We start from the raw sequence: 17,422 nt of genomic DNA, 5'->3' as shown, positions 1-17,422 counted from the left end.
AAGAAAGGAAGAAAGAAAAAGAGGGAAGGAAGGAAGGAAGGAAGATGGATGGATGTCTGTGTTCCCACATGGAATCTAGAAACAAACACATTTAAAGAAGACTTCTTCCTACACATCCCTAAATATGCATATATTTGTGTTTCTATATATGTATACATACATGTATGTGCATGTACATATGCAGACACACATGGGCATGTGTGTGTAATGTGTGTGTGTTGGAGTGCACAGGAAAAAGCCTTCTCCAAATGTGTTTATCTCTGGGCCCCATGTGGGAACACCAATGTTCTCTTAAGAGAGGCCCCCTACATATATATGTGTATATACATATATGTGTATGTGTCTAACACAGTAGAGGTGTCAAACTCATGGTTATAGCCTAAACCAGCTTAAAATGTAATTGGAAAATGTTTTTTTTAATAAATAAGATTGGGGCAGTGAGAGAGACGGTAAGGGTTTTTTTTTAAATAAGAATATAATACTACATAGATAATGTTTATTTGTGGTTTTCTAAGTCAGTAAGTGGCTCACAGGAATCTACTTCATTCTGAGTGACAACACTGCTATACATAAATAACCCAATATGCCAGTGTATGAAAAGCACGAATCAGTGGAGGAGTTCAAAAGAGGGAAACATGTGCATCCTGTTGGTTCAAGGAGTGGACATTTGAGCTGGGTGGACTGTCAAGGTTAAGTGGTTTGGACTTGTGTTTAGTGGACAGTAAGGGACCAGTGAAGGTGTCTGGGTACAGGAATGAGAAGACCAAGACATTGCCTTGGTGATGTTTTTAGGAAGCATGAGAGGGGAGGAGAAGAAAGGAAGTGGGTAGACCTGTCAGGAGGCTGTGGAAGCGCTCCAAGTAGGAGGTGATAAGAGCCCGGCCTGGGAGGACAGCTACAAGAACAGAAGGAAAGAGTGGAGTTCTTCGAGGAAAGACTCACCAGATGAGGCTGATTAGATGTGAGCAGCAAGGGAGAGGGAGGAATCAGAGGTGACAAAGAGGTTTCTTTTATATACATTGAGAGTCAGTCCCATTCAAGGCAGCATGACTGACGACCTCCATTTTTGTGGATTTTTTTAGCTCCTGTCCGCCGCCAAGTTCTTCCAGCTCGAAGCTTTGCAGCGACATTGCGAGATCATATGCGCAAAAGGCATCAACACAGACAACTGTGTGGATATATACAACCATGCCAAGGTAACGGCCACAGCCCTTCTCCTGGGGGCTAAGAGCATACACATAGGAAAAAGCTTGTTGCTGCCAACACAGCAGGACTGTATCTGGGTGACTTTCTCACCAGACTTTAATGTCCCAGAGAGGATCCTTCTGTGCCCATGATATCCATGTCATCAGAGCTGTTCTTGTTCCTGGGGCAGAGAGAAGGCAACCCATGCCCTAGAACAGAGGTGGCAGACTTGGGTACAGTTTAGTGCCCCCTGCCCCTGCCCCAATGCCCTAAAAAGTCATCTCTCTGCCACCATGAGCAAGGTATTAAGGGGAACATAGGACATAAGGCAACAGAACCTTGGGAGGAGGAGGAGGCAGAGATGGTCACAGAGCATGGCAATGCACACTAGCAGAGTGCCAAAGGGAAAGGAGGAAGCAGCAGCTGCTCTAATCAGGGAATTCTGCCTCCCTCTGCCACCCATGGGGAGGAAACACACATGCCCACAATGGTTCCTTGGGACAAAGTGCTAAATGCCCTGAGTAACAAGCCCTGAGCACCCTGTCTGACAAGTAGGTACTACATAAAGCCTTATTTCCTTTTGCCTTCCCTTTCTTAATTATGGTTCTCAGCACATAGTAGGTTCTTCATAAATGCTTGTAGATTGATTGACCAATCAAATGTCACACCCTGAAGAAAGAAGAGAAGGCAGCAGTCCAGCACTTTCCTAGATCCCTGCTGTTATAACCAAGACCTTCATCAAATCCCTTAACATCTCCATGCCTGTTTCTCCTATAAAATGAGACACTTTGACCAGATGATCTCTGAGATCTCCTCCAATTCTAAATTTGCAGATGCTGAGGCTAACTGCTATCTGTGATATGACTTTGAACAAGTCACTTCTTTACGGGCCTCAGTTTTTTCCTCTGTAAAATAAAGGCAATTCACTAGATGGCCATTAAGGATCTCTTCTCACTCTGGGTCAATGACCTATAATCCACTTTTAGACCTATCTACTGCTCTAGAAAGAAAAACAATTACCTGTCATCTCTTACATTCCTGCATGCAAAAGTAGGTTAAAACCCCAATTAGCCAGAGACCACCTACCTGAGATCCTCCACAAACCAGGGTATTAGGGAACTAAGTAACCAAAGGCTTAGAGAAAACTTTACTGGTCAGCTCTGCAACCTCTTCACCTTATAGCTGAGACCTGAGAAAGGGATTATTTATTGATTTATTTATCTGCATTCAATTCTTCCCCAGAAGAAACAAATGACAAAACTGCAACTTTCTTTTTTTTTTAAACCCTTACCTTCCATCTTGGAGTCAATACTGTGTATTGGCTCCAAGGCAGAAGAGCAGTAAGGGTAGGCAATGGGGGTAAAGTGACTTTTCCAGGATCACACAGCTGGGAAGTGTCTGAGGTCAGATTTGAACCCAGGACCTCCCATCTCTAGGCCTGGATCTCAATCCACTGAGATACCCAGCTGCCCCCAAAACTGTGTCTTTCAAAAACAAAAAACCCAGTTTTTCTTCCAGATGTTCTCTCTCAGTCTCTCTTTCTGTCTCTCTCTCCCCCACAGATCTATCCATCTATCTATCTATCCATCTTCTAATCTACCAATCTATCTGTCTATAATCTATTTATATCTGATATTTCTGATTTTTGATCTGTATTTTTTCTTTCTTTTCTTTTTACTCTATTTCCTTCTTTCTTCCTTTCTCTACCTTACTCCTTCCTTCTTTTCTTTTTCTTTCTCTTCCTTCTTTTCTTTTCTTTCTTTTTACTGTCTGTCTTTTAATAAACATTTATTAAGGCTATTCCAAATGCTAGGAAGATCAGGTTTAGAATGCCTGACAAAGGGATAATAATCTAGAACTAAGACTCTGGTTTTTTCTGTATTTGATCCAGGAGGTAATAGGGAATCACGGGAATTTACTGAGTAAAGGAGTGACATGATTTGACTTATGGTTTAGGAAGATCACTCTAACAGTCTAGTAGAGGATGAACTGGAGTGAGAGAGACTCTTGAGGCAGAGAAACCAACCAACATGTTGTTTCCATAGTCTAGGAATGATCTCTCTTGCCTTCAAAGCCCAATCATGTAGAATTGTCTCTTTTTTTTCCTTCCTTCCTTCCTTCCTTTCTTCCTTTCTTTCTTTCTCCCTTCCTTCCTCCCTCCTTCTCTCCCTTCCTTCCTTTCATTCTTCCTCCCCTCTTCCTTCCTTCCTTCCTTTCTGTCTTCCTTCCTTCCTTCCTTTCTTTCTTTCTTTACCTTTCTTTCTTTCTTTCTTTCTTTATCTTTCTCCCTCCCTACCTCCCTCCTCCCTCCTTCTCTCCTTTCCTTCTTCCTCCCCTCTTCCTTCCTTCCTTCCTTTCTTTCTTTCTATCTTTCTTTTTGCCTTCTCTTTACATAATTCTCACAGTAGAATGATAACATTGGACTAAATGTTTCTTAAACTACAAGCCAGTGAGAGGGATCATGGAGCTGTCATCCCCATTTTACAGGGAAGGAACCTGAGGCTGAGAGGTGTGGTAAGATATGTAGTAAGTGGTAGAGTAAGCACTTGCCCCATCACAGAATGTCATCCCCTTCTCTGCCACTTATCCTTTCCCCCCCATACCATAAATATTCTCCCAACAGCCCAGAATCCAGATTCACATGGATTCCATTACTGGCAGATGGTGCTGTGAGTTGAAAATAGTATAATAAGGACTGTGGAAACCAGCCCATGGCCTTGAACCTTAGGAAATATGAGAAGGCAGATACAAACAGCCACATTCCAAATGTTAACAAGGTTTATAATAACATTAAATCTAACCCCTTGTGACAACTTTCCTTATAGGAAGAAGCCAACAATGAGTTTATTTTAGCAAGTCTGATTTTCCATCAAAGCTCCCCAGAATTAGGAGGACCATAACTTGGAGACCGCATCTTTCAGCATAGTTTCTTTATTTACAAAAGGGGAAGGACGTACTGGTAAATGTTTAACAACCGACTCTCTAGGAGAGGAAAAAAGATTTCTGTACAACATTGCCTACATTATTAATATTTTCTCCATCACTTTCTTAAGCCTAGACAATCTATAAAACAATCAGGGAAGCCCTGATTTGTAGTCCTAATTTCAATGTGAAAATAAATGCTAACACTGAATATTGAGCAAACAGCTGGAAAAAAAAGCAAGCAAAAATGTTTATATCAAATAGAGTGAGCCAAAGGTTAGGAGTAGTAAGAGACCAAGAAGCAAGTGGTAGGATGACCAGGACCCTATTACCAGTGATAATAGTGAGCATTTATATGGGTTTCCATTAATAAGAGCCAACAGGGGCAACTAGGTATCACAGTAGATAGAGTGCCAGGCCTGGAGTTCAGAGGACCTGGGTTTAAATCTGCCCTCAGATACTTCCTATCTCTGTGCCCTTGGGCCAGTTGCTTAACCCCAGTTTCCCAGTCCTTGCCATTCTTCTGTCTTAGGAATAATATTAAAACAGAAGGTAAGAGTTTTAAAATAATAATAATAGCCAATCTTTCTATAGGATCCTTTACTAATAATAGCATTTATATATCATTTGTGGTTTATTAAGCACTTTACAAATGTTATCTCATTTCATTTTTACAACTGTCTTGGAAAATAGGTGCTACTATTATCCACATTTTATAGTTGAGGAAACTGAGGCAGACAGAGGTTTAGTGACTGGTCCAGAGTCACACACTTAGCAAGTGTCTGAGCCTGTATTCAAGCTCAGACCCTCCTTATTCCAGGCCCAGTACTCTATCTACTGAATCACCTAACAGTTAGATCAGGTTAGGCTCAGCAAATCTAGGAGATAGAATGGAGCCAGAGAAAGGGAGTCAAGGAGTGAGAGGTCAATAGCAGCTATGTGATAATGGACAGAATTCTGGATTTTTCATTAAAGGACCTGGATTCGAATTCCAGCTCTATTGCTTTGTAAGTGTTGTGTTGGAGAGAGAGCAGCCTCTAGGTTCCCTGGGTTGAAGTAGTCTCTAACATTCCATGAGTCTATGAATCTAGCATGGTGGAATGAAAGGAGCTCAAGGTTGAACGTTCAGGGATCTGGGTTCTTCACTAGCTGGATGACCTAAAGAAAGTCATTTATCTCTCTTTTGACTTGACTTCTCTCACCTGAAAAAAAGGAGTTGGGTTAGTGGGGCTCTAGGGTCCTTTCTAACCTCAAAATTTTATGAGTCTATAAGGGCCCAGTCTCCTCTCAAGCAGCCTAAGTTAATAGGTATATTAATTCATTGAAGCCATTAGGATACCACTGAGTACCTTTCGGTTTTTATGTCCTAAATGCTACATCCTTTTTGCTTGCAGATGGTTAGCTCAGTGGGTTAGAGCTTTGTGCTAATGAGGCCAAGGTCATGGGCATGCTTTCCATGTAGGCCAGCAAGCAATACACTTTTTTAAAAAACAAATGTTACTAATGATTTTCCTTTCTTAGATTGTTGTCATATGTCAGTGCCTCATTCCCCACTGCCCTCTCCTCACCTGCCCAAGGGAGAAAGATGCCCCATTGTTAGGGAAATATAGCTTAGCAAAATAAACACACTGAACAGCCTGGAAAATCAATGCCTCATTTCTGCCACATCTCTGCCAAGAAGAGAGCTAATAGCATCATAGATATAGAGCTGGAAAGGACCTTAAAAGCCATCCTCTGGTCCAGGTATCTGGTCATGATACAGATGAGGAAACTGAGGCTCAGGGAGAAGTGACTTGCTCAAGGTCACACAGGGAGTATCATTGGATTATAAATTAAGAGGTAGAAAGAGACCTTGGAGGCCATCTAGTTCAACCCCCTATTTTTTCCAGTTAAGAAAGTGAGGCTCAGTTTCTTTATTTGTTGTGGTTTGGACTTGATGATCTCCAAGGTCTCATCCAGATCCAGATGTAGGATCTAGATTCCTCTAGAATCACAATGAGTTACTTCATTGATCAGTTTGGGCCTCTTTCAATGTTATTTTCCTCCCTCCATTTTTCTCCTGCTTTCTTTACTCTGCATTAATGTCATATAAATTTTCTCAAGTTTCTCTGAGTCCTCTATGATGAATATTTTCCATCAGTCCCATCATTCCTTACAGGGACAGTAATATTCCATTGCATTTATATTCCACAGTTTGTTCGTTTATTCCCCCTACCAGTGAGCACTTTCACTGCTTCTAAGTCTATTCTACCACAAGAAATTGAGGCCAATTTTCCTAAACAAATTCTGGATTTCCATTGTAACCCTGAGTAAATCCCTTCCACAAATAAAGCCTCATTTATCCTATTCTTAATTTACCCAGGATCTCTCCCACTATGTTTCAGGACATGAGATCCAGAGCTAGAAGAGTCCTGATAGAATTATCTGGTTAAACCCCCTCATCTTACAGATGAGGAAACTGAGGCTATGGATGAAAGGAGCCTCTGAGGCCTTCTGATTCAGCTTCTTCATAGGAAACTGAGTTCCTGGAAAGGAAAGTGACTTAATCAAAGTCACACAGATGGTACATGGCAAAGACAGGATTTGAACCCAGGTCATCTGATCACAAATCCAACACTCTTTCCTTACTATCATGCTGCCCCCAACTCATTCATCTAAGACTCTGCTCTCTCTCTAGATGCTAATCAATCATCAGTCAATCAACATGTATTTATAAAGTACTTGATTGGGGACGTAAATGTCAAAGTGAGATTTTCCTTGTTCTCAAAAAGCTTCCAATGGAAATAGGTATCAAGTGATAACATTTGTACAACCCAGTGGAATTGCTTGTTGATTCTGGGAGGGGGGAGGAAAGAGGGGAGGGAGAAAACGAATCATGAAAACATGGAAAAAATATTTTAAAATAAGAATTTTTAAAAAAATAAATAAACTTCAAAGAAAAAGGAGGAGGAAGAGTAGGAGGAGAAGAAAGAAGAAAAAGAAGAAGGAAGAAGCTTCCACTCTCCTCCCCCAAGGAAGCAAGAGTTTATTCTTCCACTCCCCCTCCCATTTCCCCTTGGACTTCTTCTCCTCGTCTGGCTCCTTGCTCGCTGCACAGGTCTAAGTTGTCTTGCCTTCTAAGGTGAGAGTCCCTGGGCATTTACTATGTTTCAACACAGGTTTGGCCCACGCAGGTGGATGGGCTTACTAAAGCTGCTTATCAGAAAGTTGGTACAGTGACAAAAAACCTCTGCAGTCAGAGGACCTGGGTTCAAATCCTACCTTTGTGACCTTGGGGAAGTCACTTTGCTTCTCTTGGTCTCAGTTTCCTCATCTGTAAAATGAGGGGGTTAGACGAGGCAATTTTCAAGGTCCCTTCTGGACCTAGGTCTATTTCTGTTTTATTTTCCTCCTTAGAATCAATATTGATTATTGGTTCTAAGGCAGAAGAACAGTAAGGGCTAAGCAGTGAGAATTAAGTGACTTGCCCAGGTCACACAGCTAGGAAGTGTCTAAGGCCAGATTTGAACTCAGGACCTCCCATCTCAATCCATTTCTATGTTTCTATAAACCCCTTTCCCTCTCTAGGCTTCAGTCTCCTTATGTGTAAACAGAGGGAGTTGGATGAGATGGTCTCCAAGATCCCTTCCAACCCTAGCTCAGTGTGCCTAGCTTGTGACTTGGCAGGTATAAGGGTCATGCTCACTGTCTTCTTTTCCTCTTTCTCCAGTTCCTTGGTGTCACAGAGCTCTCGACCTACTGCGAAGGCTACTTCCTTAAGAACATGATGGTCCTCATTGAGAACGAGGCCTTCAAGCAGCTTTTGTATGATAAAAATGGAGAAGCTTCGGGTCAGGATGTACTCCAGGACTTGCAGAGGACGTTGGCAATCAGGATACAATCCATTCACTTATCCTCTTCCAAAGGCTCTATTGTATAAATCCCTGAGACAAGAGGGCACTCCAGAGGGACCTTCCAAGTTCTCTGACTGCGTCAGCTTCCAACGAATACACACAATTCCGCCCGGCACGTTCTCGTCTGGCCCCAGGAGCTGCCTCTGCTCAGTGACTGTGTACAGCTCTCATGCATTCCTGACACCAAGGAGATCTTGCTGATCACTGGGGAGTGGCTGGGTCCTGATTCTGAAATCCAATGAGGGGGCTATGGAGCTGCAAACCCACTTTGAGCATCCCTTGAAGCACGCCTGTTTGTGCTAGGGACCACTGATGCAAAGACACTCAACTCCAACTGGTTGGGCTTCACGTTGCCTGATGGAGAAATGGTCCAGTGCCCACCCCTATGAGCATCCCTGTATGCGCTTCAGAGACTGGTGGTTGCCGGTTTAGTGAGATTCCATCATGCCTGAGGGACTGTTGCAGTCGTGATGAACAGTCTTGGCATATTTTTAGGGGTGGGGACTTTTTAAAAATAATGTTCATAAAAAACCAAACGGGGTAGCCTTGTAGTTTAAAAATATATTTCTAACGAGCTTAAAAGTTCCTTTTCAACAGAATTGTGTATACGGATCCAAGTTTGGGATTTTTCCTTTTTTTAAAAAAAAAAAAGGTCAAAGGTACTCCCTGTGTCAGCGCATCCAACGAGATTTCCACCGGTGTCATTTATCAGCTGGTTTAATCTTGCCTCGCCAACCACAGGGACACACAAGGGGTACACTGCCAACAAGCACCTCCACTAATGCCATTGAAGAAACAACCCTGCATGCTCATTGTGATTTGGGGTTCAAACAAAGGAGAATCTTCTCTTCCTTCCCACCAAAGCCTCTGTGTGGGGCTGGACTTGGGCTACATAGTTGCCAAGGATTCCACGGGACAACATCGTCTCTTGCTCTGCCGCCATTTTGTGAAACCTGTGCTGCCCATTTCGTTTCCTGGTGGAACATCACAGTGCAATGGTTTCCATGGGAATGCATTGGTAGAAACTGAATTTTGAGGGAAGCCAAGGGTGGGTTAGGGGTGGGAAGGGCTTTGGGGGAGGGAGGGAGAACATAAGAGCATTTAGCATTTATCCCAGGGCTCTCTTCTAGTAAGATATCCATACTTTGCTACCAACCAGAGAAAGTGTGACTATGTTAGACTATTTGTCATGACTAAATATGTAATATAGAATGATTCCCTGCCACATCCCAAGAATGGACAGTCCAGGGCTCTCGATCATGGACTTTTGCTGCCAGGGCTCAGTTTCCTTTGCAAGACATTAACTAGAACACGAGAGATGGGTGAGGGGCCATGGTGACTTCTCAGTACCTTTCCCATGGCCTTGTTTTGAAATATCCATGACCGCAGCAAAGACTCTCCCCATTGGGGGCAACATAACGATATCACCTTCCTTCTCTCCTAGCATGCCTCTTCAGAAATTGCCACCCCCCTCACGCCCCCATCCAGAATCTCTGTTTCAGAAAACTCCCCCCCGGCCCTCTGTAGCTCGAGATAACTGTTTGGTCCATCGCTCAGAATGTTTGATGTCAGTGGCTGCTTCATGTCTCCAAGTCGTGACGTGCCCAGGCCTCCTGCTCCCACTTCCAAGCGTTCTCCTCCCATCGGCTGGGAATCGATTTGTCAGCATCCGTGTGTCAGTCCTCTACGCTTGGTCATTTGGAAAGCCTCGCGGCTTCCTCTGAGGAAAAAGGGGTGAACTACGGTTACTTCCTGCCCGTCCCAGGCATGAGATCTGGCAGGAAGCCTCTCGCCACCCCCGTGTCCTCCAAGATACTGTCTGAGATGTGCCATTCATGGTGACTTCCTGTCCTTGAATGTTAAACCCTAGAGCAGAGCAGCCCAGCCTTGGCTTGGGTGATGGCAACCCTCCCACTCTGATCCCCCCCAAACGGTGTTTATGTTATACAGCTTGGGGTACTTTGTCTGTCATTAAAGCAAACATGATTTTTCCATGCGGTGATCATTTGTACGGCATGCATCTGACCTGAATGGCCGCTCCAAGGCAGGCCTTCTCCTGCTACAGACTTGAGAATCCCCTCTTGGAAATAAAAATGTTGTCCCTTAAACATCTTGTGGGAGGTGAGCATTGATGTAAGCAGGGCTTTCGTAGCGCTGTTGTGGACGTGGAGGGGAAGGAAACCTCCCTCCATCATTCACAATCCCATCTGATCCTCACAGTCCAGTGACAAGCATTAGTTAAGCATTTACTATGTGCCGGGCAGGCATCTAGGAGGTACAGTGGATAGACTGCTGGGTCCAGAGTCAAGAAGACTGGCTTTAGACACTTCCTAGCAGGGTGACCCTGGGCCAGTCATTTCACCACCCTGTTTGCCTCAGTTTCTTCATCTGTACAATGAGCTGAAGAAGGAAATAGCAAACCATTCCAGTAGGTCTCTGCCAAGGCGTTGAACAGGATCAAAACACCTGAAAATGTGCTAATCCCTGTGCTAAGCTCTGCAGATCCAAAGAAAGGCAAGAACATGGCCCATTCCATCAAGGAATAAGGGTGTATGGGCAAGGCCTCTCCAGAGTAAATGGGAGGTCATGTCAGAAGGAAGTCTCCAGCATGAGGTGGGAGGCTGTGGTTCAGGAAAGGTCCCCTGCAGAAGGAAGCAGAGAGGGAGAGGTAAGGAGGGAGAGCATTCCAGGCAGAAGGAGAGACGGTCAAGGAAAAGGCATGCACTCAGGAGACGGAATATCAGGTCAAGGAACAGTAAGAAGTTCAGGGGCTCTGGATCATAGACTATGTGGAAGAGAGTAAGGAGTGTAAGAAAATTGGGAAGGTAGGAAGGGGCCAGGTTCTAAAGGGTCTTAAGACTCAAAAGGAGGGAGCAGCTGGTGGCTCAGTAAATAGAGTCAGCCCTAGAGATGGGAGGTCCTGGGTTCAAATTTGGCCTCTGACACTTCCTAGCTGTGTGACCCCGGGCAAGTCACTTCAGCCCCATTGCCCAGCCCTTACTGCTCTTCTGCCTTGGCACCAATAGGTAATATTAACTCTAAGATGGAAGATAAGGGTTAAAAAAAAGTGATAGGGAGCCACTAGAATTCCTAGAGTAGAAAGGTGACATGATTAGACCCATGCTTTAAGATCACCCTGACAGCTGATTAGAAGATGGACCAGGGTGGGGAGAAACTAGAGGCAGAGAAAGCAACCAGCAGGCTATTGCCATAGTCCAGGCACGAGATGATGAGGAACCCTGGAGATGTCCAGATGAATCAACAAAGGACAAGAGCACTGTGCTACAAATAAAGCCAAACAGACCCTGCCCTCAGGTCACTTACACTTCTAAAATGGGGGAAACCCAAAAGGGAGTGGTAGCCAGGGAGGGGAGTTTAGCTTGGGGAGTCATTGGGGATGGGGGTAGGGGTGGGGGGATTGATTGACCCACCTTTCCAGCAACTGATGGCTGTATTGATTTGATTACATAATCAACCAATCAGCAAGCGTTGATTAGGGGCTTACTACTATGGGCTGTGCACTCTGCTAAGGGCTAGGGATACCCCCTCATCTCCCTACAAAAAATACAGAAAGCAAAACCCTTCCCTGCCTTCAAGGAGCTACAGAAGAAAAAAGAATCTGCCAAAGAGAAAGTTCATTAGTTATGGCATTGTTTAAGATTAAACCTTTACCTTCCATCTTAGAATCCATACTGTGTATGTTAAGTGTAAGTAAGGTTAAATGGCTTGCCCGGGGTCACACAGCTAGGAACTATCTGAGGTCAGATTTGAACCCAGAACCTCCCATCTATGGACTTGGTTCTCTATCCTTTGAGCCACCCAGCTGCCCTCCAAGATGATAGCTTCTTTATAAATTCAACTAGTGATACACACATTTTCAAACAATCCTTAACAATTTCAGTGAGATGTCCAGCTAGTTATTATTCTAATGCTGCATCTTCCCAAATAGGCAGCTTATAAATAACTTGTCCAAGGTCACCCAGGAAGTATCCAAGATTGTACTTCAGATCCTCTAGTTGCACCTGAAGCACATTCCCCATTGCACCCCCACACTAGCCACCATTTCACCAGGATAGAGCCCAGATTCCTACCTGGCTCCCCTGCCTCCTGACTGAAGGCTTTTGCTGTGGTAACAAGGCTGCATCTCCATCATCGACCCCAGGACTATGCTTTCTTCACTCAGTCTGAGAGCAATGAACCTCACTGTCTCCCCCAGGGCTCTGTAAGTCTCTAACAGGAGAGCTGAGCCTCCTACCCAGGGGATCAGTTGAGCAGAGGCTCGCCAAGCAGAACTGAGCCCAGAAAAGAAAGACAAGCATGGGAAGGTGGGCAATGAGGACCTTTGGGGAACATCTGCACTGCTCCCAGAGGAAGGACTCTGGAGAATGGCTGAGGAGGCGCCAGTTGCAGCCTCTTCTTAGGAAGATGCTATGGCAGCCACATGTCCCAGACGTTTTAGGCTGAGCCCCAGGAAAAACCTCAAGGCTTGATCTGGTTTTCCTAGTGAATCTCTCTCTGCAGAAGCCTCCAGGGAGGCTGGGCTACTTCCCTTCTTTTTCTCTTTTGACTTTCTTTTACTTCATTTTTCAATTCCGCGTAGAAACAATTTTTTACAATGGTTTTCTGACATTTTGTGATTCAGATCCTCTCCTTGTCTCCCTCCCTCACCCCTCCCCGAGGCAGTACATGGTCTGTTCTAGGTTATTTTTCAAAGATAAACCGTCAACTCCTTTCATAGGGCATAGAGGGAGGGTAGACGCTGTGGGTTCGTTGAAGTAATTTGATTCCAAGATTCATTGTTTCTCCAAGCTGAAATCACCAGGTTCTATAACCTGTGTGACAGGGCCCCCTAGTGTCTAGGACTAACCCAATCCCTGTCATGTTCCAACTCATTTTTAATTTATTCTGATTCAATTCAAGAAACATCCATTAGGCTCCTACTATGTGCAAGGCAGAGAGAGAATCAACCTGGCCAGCCTTAGAGTCAGGAGGCACAGTGGTGTAGTGGGTGGCGTCGGCTTCAGAGTGGGAAGACTTAGGACTGAATACTGGCTTGGCACCTTATTTGTGTGGCTGTGGGCAAGGCCTCAGCTGCCTCCTCTAACAAATGGCACCCTGCAAGGTCCCTTCCAGTTGAATTCTATGACCCCAGGACCAAGGTCACACATTCTACTGTTCTGACCTTGGTGCCAACCAGTGTGGTCCTCAACCGTGGTTCAAATTCTGGCCCTGCTACCTACCTCATTTGGGCAAGTTACTTCCTATCCCAGGACCTCGGTTTCCAAGTTTGTCAATGAGGGGGGCCACACTAACTGACCACGGAGGTCCTTCCTAACTCCATGAGCCTAGGGCCCAAGAAGACCTTGGTTCAACTCCATGCGTTTTAGCTCTTGAGATCAGTGCCAACTCTAACACTGGGATCCTGCAATCTTAATTCAAGATCTGGCCCTGCCACCCGTGTAACTTCAGGCAAGTTACTTGATCTCACTGGGCCTCAGTTTCCTTATTTGTCATATGAGGAGGATTAGATTAGATGACCCTAATCAAGTCAGGAAACCTCTAGGTTTGGTGAGAAAGGCTCCCTCCAGGCAGTTCGCTGAGACCAGATAGTTACCAGTAATGATCAGTGGACACAATTTCCAAACTGGAAGTTCTCTACACTGATGACATTATTGGTCCAGACCATCACTTATAAGAAGATGGCAGGACACACACTAAGAGTTGGCAACATAAAAACAAATTTAAAACAGTCAAGGAACTTAGAGTTTACTGGGAAGAAGGGGATAATACAGGAGCCTATGGACCCACTTGAGAAATAGCCATAGGAAGAAACCACAAAGCTTCAGGCAGAGTTTCTGTAACTCCCATCCTCCTTTCTCCTACCTCATATATGTAATTATTGGGCATTAAATTTCATAAGGATGAGGCAGCTATGTGGCTCAGTGGATTGAGAGCTAGACCTAGAGATGGGAGGTCCTGGGTTCAAATCTGGCCTCAGACACTTCCCAGCTGTGTGACCCTGGGCAAGTCTACCCTTACCACTCTTCTGCCTTGGAGCCAATGCACAGTATTTACTCCAAGACGGAAGGTAAGGGTTTAAAAAAATTTTTTTTCATAAGGCTAGGGTACAGCAGAAGGAGCTGGTACTGGAGTCAGTACCAGGTTCAAATCCTGGCTTTCATCCTTCCCACCTTCATGACCTTGAGTAAGCTGCCTATTTCCCTGTGCCTCAGTTTCCTCATCTGTAAAGTGAAATAGTTGGACTAAATTTGCCCCAAGGTCCCTTCCAGCTCTAAATCTATGACCCTACAGTCCCTGAAATGTTCAGAAGATTTGGCCTGGCATATCTGCTCACATGTTCCATCCTGGAGGGCCAAGAAGCTAAGGCAAGCTCAAAGCCAATTGAGGGGGCAGCTGGGTAGCTCAGTGAATTGAGAGCCAGGCCTAGAGATGGGAGGTCCTAGGTTCAAATCCAGCCTCAGACACTTCCCAGCTGTGTGACCCTGGGCAAGTCACTTGACCCCCATTGCCCACCCTTACCACTCTTCCACCTAGGAGCCAATACATAGAAGTTAAGGGTTTTAAAAAAAAAAACAATTAAGGGTCCCAAGAATTTTTGTAATGTTGCTGCCCATGCTATTGTTCCAGAGAGCATTGTTTGAGGGAATAGGAATAGGACAGGAACAGTGATGTCATTAGTAAAGGAAATTAGACAAAATCAGATGAGGAAACAACCCAGAAAGGGTGAGGGGGCTGACCAAGGTTACCTAGCCAGTTAGTATCCAAGTCATGTCTAGAAACCAGATTTTCCAATAAACATTCTTCTTTCATTCTTCCTTCCTTTCTTTTTCTTCCTTCCTTCCTTTCTTTCTCTTTCTCTCTCTCTTTCTTCCTTCCTAAAAAAACAACGAGTTGGCAATTGGGTTAAGTAGCTTGCCCTGAGTCACACAACTATGAAGTGTCTAGGGTCAGATTTGAACCCAGATCCTTCCAACTCCAAGCCTGGTACTCTATCCACTGTGCTACCTAGCTGCCCTCCAATTCTCTTTCCACACAACTATCTTAGAGTCATAGATTTTCAGCCAGGACCCATCTTAAAGGTCAAGTCCAACCCCTTCATTTTCACATAGTGGTAAGCACCTGAGGCAAGGTTTGAACTCTGGACCTTTGATTCCAAGTGTTTTCCCTACACAACGCTGCCTCTTCCCTTATCCCATGAACAACAGGCAGAAGGGTCTTAAGACCAAGAGATTGTATATTTGAACCTTTGGGCCTTTGAGGAATATTTGCCAAACATCCCGATCTGACATCAAATGGAAAGTTACACCATCATTCCATTTATGCCTTGGAACAAGTGAGTTCAAGTACACACCGTTCCCTTCTCCAGCCCCTCTCCCTCCCTATGTACCCAGACAGTCAAAAATCTTTTCTGGGAAATGGGATGGAGAATCACTGCCAACTTCTCAACCCCTCCAGTGCCAATGAGCAAGATGGCACGTGCCTTAGAAGCCAGCCACCACATGCAGAAGCTGGAGTGAAGGCTTGCCTTGTCAAACCTTTAAAAATAATAATAATAATAAGAGTCAATTTTAAACTTCCTGTAGGAGAAAAAAAAGCAAGCCCACCCGGCAATCACAGCATACAGGATCTCTAATTACTGAACAGGCAGTCATATGATTAGTATCCCCAGGAAGGACGAGTCTCTAAGTTTAGCTGTGAATTTGAAAAGTCAATCAGCCAGCATGAATAGACAATTAGCAGAGGTGCCTGAGGCTGACTGAGGGGGCTTGGACTGTTGGTTTAGAAATAGTTTACCTTCCATTGGTTCCTAGAGTTTATGGCAGCTTTCCCAAGGAAGAGAGGGAAAGAAATGATGCAATGGAAAGAGAATAGGACTGCGCGTCAGAGGACCTGGGATCCAATATCAGCTCAGTCTCCTTCTACCTGGGTGACTTTGGACCATCATTGAGCCTCTCTGGGCCTCGGTTTCCTCATCTGTCAGATAGACATACTAGCCTCCAAGGTCCCTCCCCTTTAGATGCATTTTCCATTTCCACTACCTCCCTAGGTATCAGCTAAAGGCAGGATGGTGGAGTCAGGGGAGAGCCGAGTTTGAATCCACTTTCCATTCTCCAATCTGTGCCACCTTGGGCAAGTGACTTCCTATGTCTAGGCCTTGATTTCCTCATCTGTAAAATGAAGGGACCTCAAGGACCTTTGAGGGTCCTTCCAGCTCTAATCCATAACCCAGGGCAAGTCACTTGACCCCCATTGCCTAGCCCTGACCACTCTTCTGCCTTGGAACCAATATCCAGTATTAATTCTAATATGGAAAGTCAGGGTTTTACCCCCCACCAAAAAAAATCTACATTAGCAGAGAGACATCCTCTCTAGGGTTTAGTCCAAGAGGGCTCTTTAGGCCCCGAGTTCCTCCTGTATAAAATGAAGGGTTAGATTAGATGATCTCTTAGCTCCCCTTGGAATGGAAGGACCTGGCCTCTGGTTTTCTTAGCAAAGATACCAAAGTAGGCTGCCATTTTCTTCTCCGGCTCATTTTATAAATGAAAAAACTGAGGCAAACAGGGTTAAATGACTTTCCAAGGGTCACATAGCTAGTAAGTGTCTTTGCACTCTACCCTTTGTGTCCTTGGTCAGATCACCTACCCACTCTGGTCCTTATCTGTAAAACAAGGGAGTTGAGGGAGTTGGCTTCTGTGATCCTGCCCAGGAACAAGTCTGTGGTCCTGTTGCTCTATTATATCAGGGGTGCAAGGGGATGGTGAGGAAGGTGGTCACTCTCTACTATTACTCATTGCCTACATTGGTTTCCCAATATAAGCATTCTCTTGCCCTGGGAAGTGACGTGCTCCCTGACATTCTGATTCCTCCTGGTTTAAATCCTATAATCCCTCGACCCAGCTTGAATCTGTGCTGTTTACAAGCTGTGCAACTTGAAACCACTCACCCCCCTTCTCTGGGCTTCAGCATCCTTTATCTATAACATGGAACAGTTGGGCTGACCACTCTCTAAGTTCTTCCCCAGTTCTGAATCCCATGATGCTATTATTCCTTCTGGTCTGAACTGCTCCAACCTATCCTATCTAGAGCAGCATTTAGGATGGGAGGGTCTATCTTGGACCTAATCCACAAGGGTTTTTTACCAAAGGATTGAAAAGAGCTCTTTAACAGGTAGTCTTACCTGGAAGACAGGCCCCTGTGTGGCTTTAAGAGGAAGGCTTTGAGCAGGACAGACATCAATGTTTTATCAGGCACCAGGCATTTAGACCAAATCACAGCAATGATAGTGTGTGACAAGAACTCATTAAATCCACCCAGCTCTCTCTCTCTCTCTCTCTCTCTCTCTCTCTCTCTCTCTCTCTCTCTCTCTCTCTCTCTCTCTCTCTCTCTCTCTCTCTCTCTTT

The 17,422-nt window shown here is 44.8% G+C and overlaps 2 protein-coding genes across 2 annotated transcripts in view; one reads left to right on the top strand and one right to left on the bottom strand.

Annotated features, from left to right (window-relative positions):
- The window catches only part of BTBD11 (BTB domain containing 11), a 334,485-nt gene extending 326,459 nt beyond the window's left edge, over window positions 1-8,026 (top strand). The window contains exons 16-17 of the mRNA XM_044679134.1: window positions 1,083-1,196; window positions 7,817-8,026. Coding sequence (XP_044535069.1) covers window positions 1,083-1,196; window positions 7,817-8,026 — 324 coding nt within the window. The remainder of the gene's footprint in view (window positions 1-1,082; window positions 1,197-7,816) is intronic.
- A 221-nt stretch (window positions 8,027-8,247) lies between these two features.
- PRDM4 (PR/SET domain 4) overlaps window positions 8,248-17,422 on the bottom strand; it is an 83,895-nt gene continuing 74,720 nt past the window's right edge. The window contains exon 8 of the mRNA XM_044679133.1: window positions 8,248-8,383. Coding sequence (XP_044535068.1) covers window positions 8,248-8,383 — 136 coding nt within the window. The remainder of the gene's footprint in view (window positions 8,384-17,422) is intronic.

Source organism: Gracilinanus agilis, chromosome 5 (genome assembly GCF_016433145.1).
Source record: "Gracilinanus agilis isolate LMUSP501 chromosome 5, AgileGrace, whole genome shotgun sequence".
NCBI classification, from domain to species: domain Eukaryota; kingdom Metazoa; phylum Chordata; class Mammalia; order Didelphimorphia; family Didelphidae; genus Gracilinanus; species Gracilinanus agilis.
Note: the sequence above shows the minus strand (reverse complement) of the source record. Positions and strands in the feature narration are given on the sequence as shown.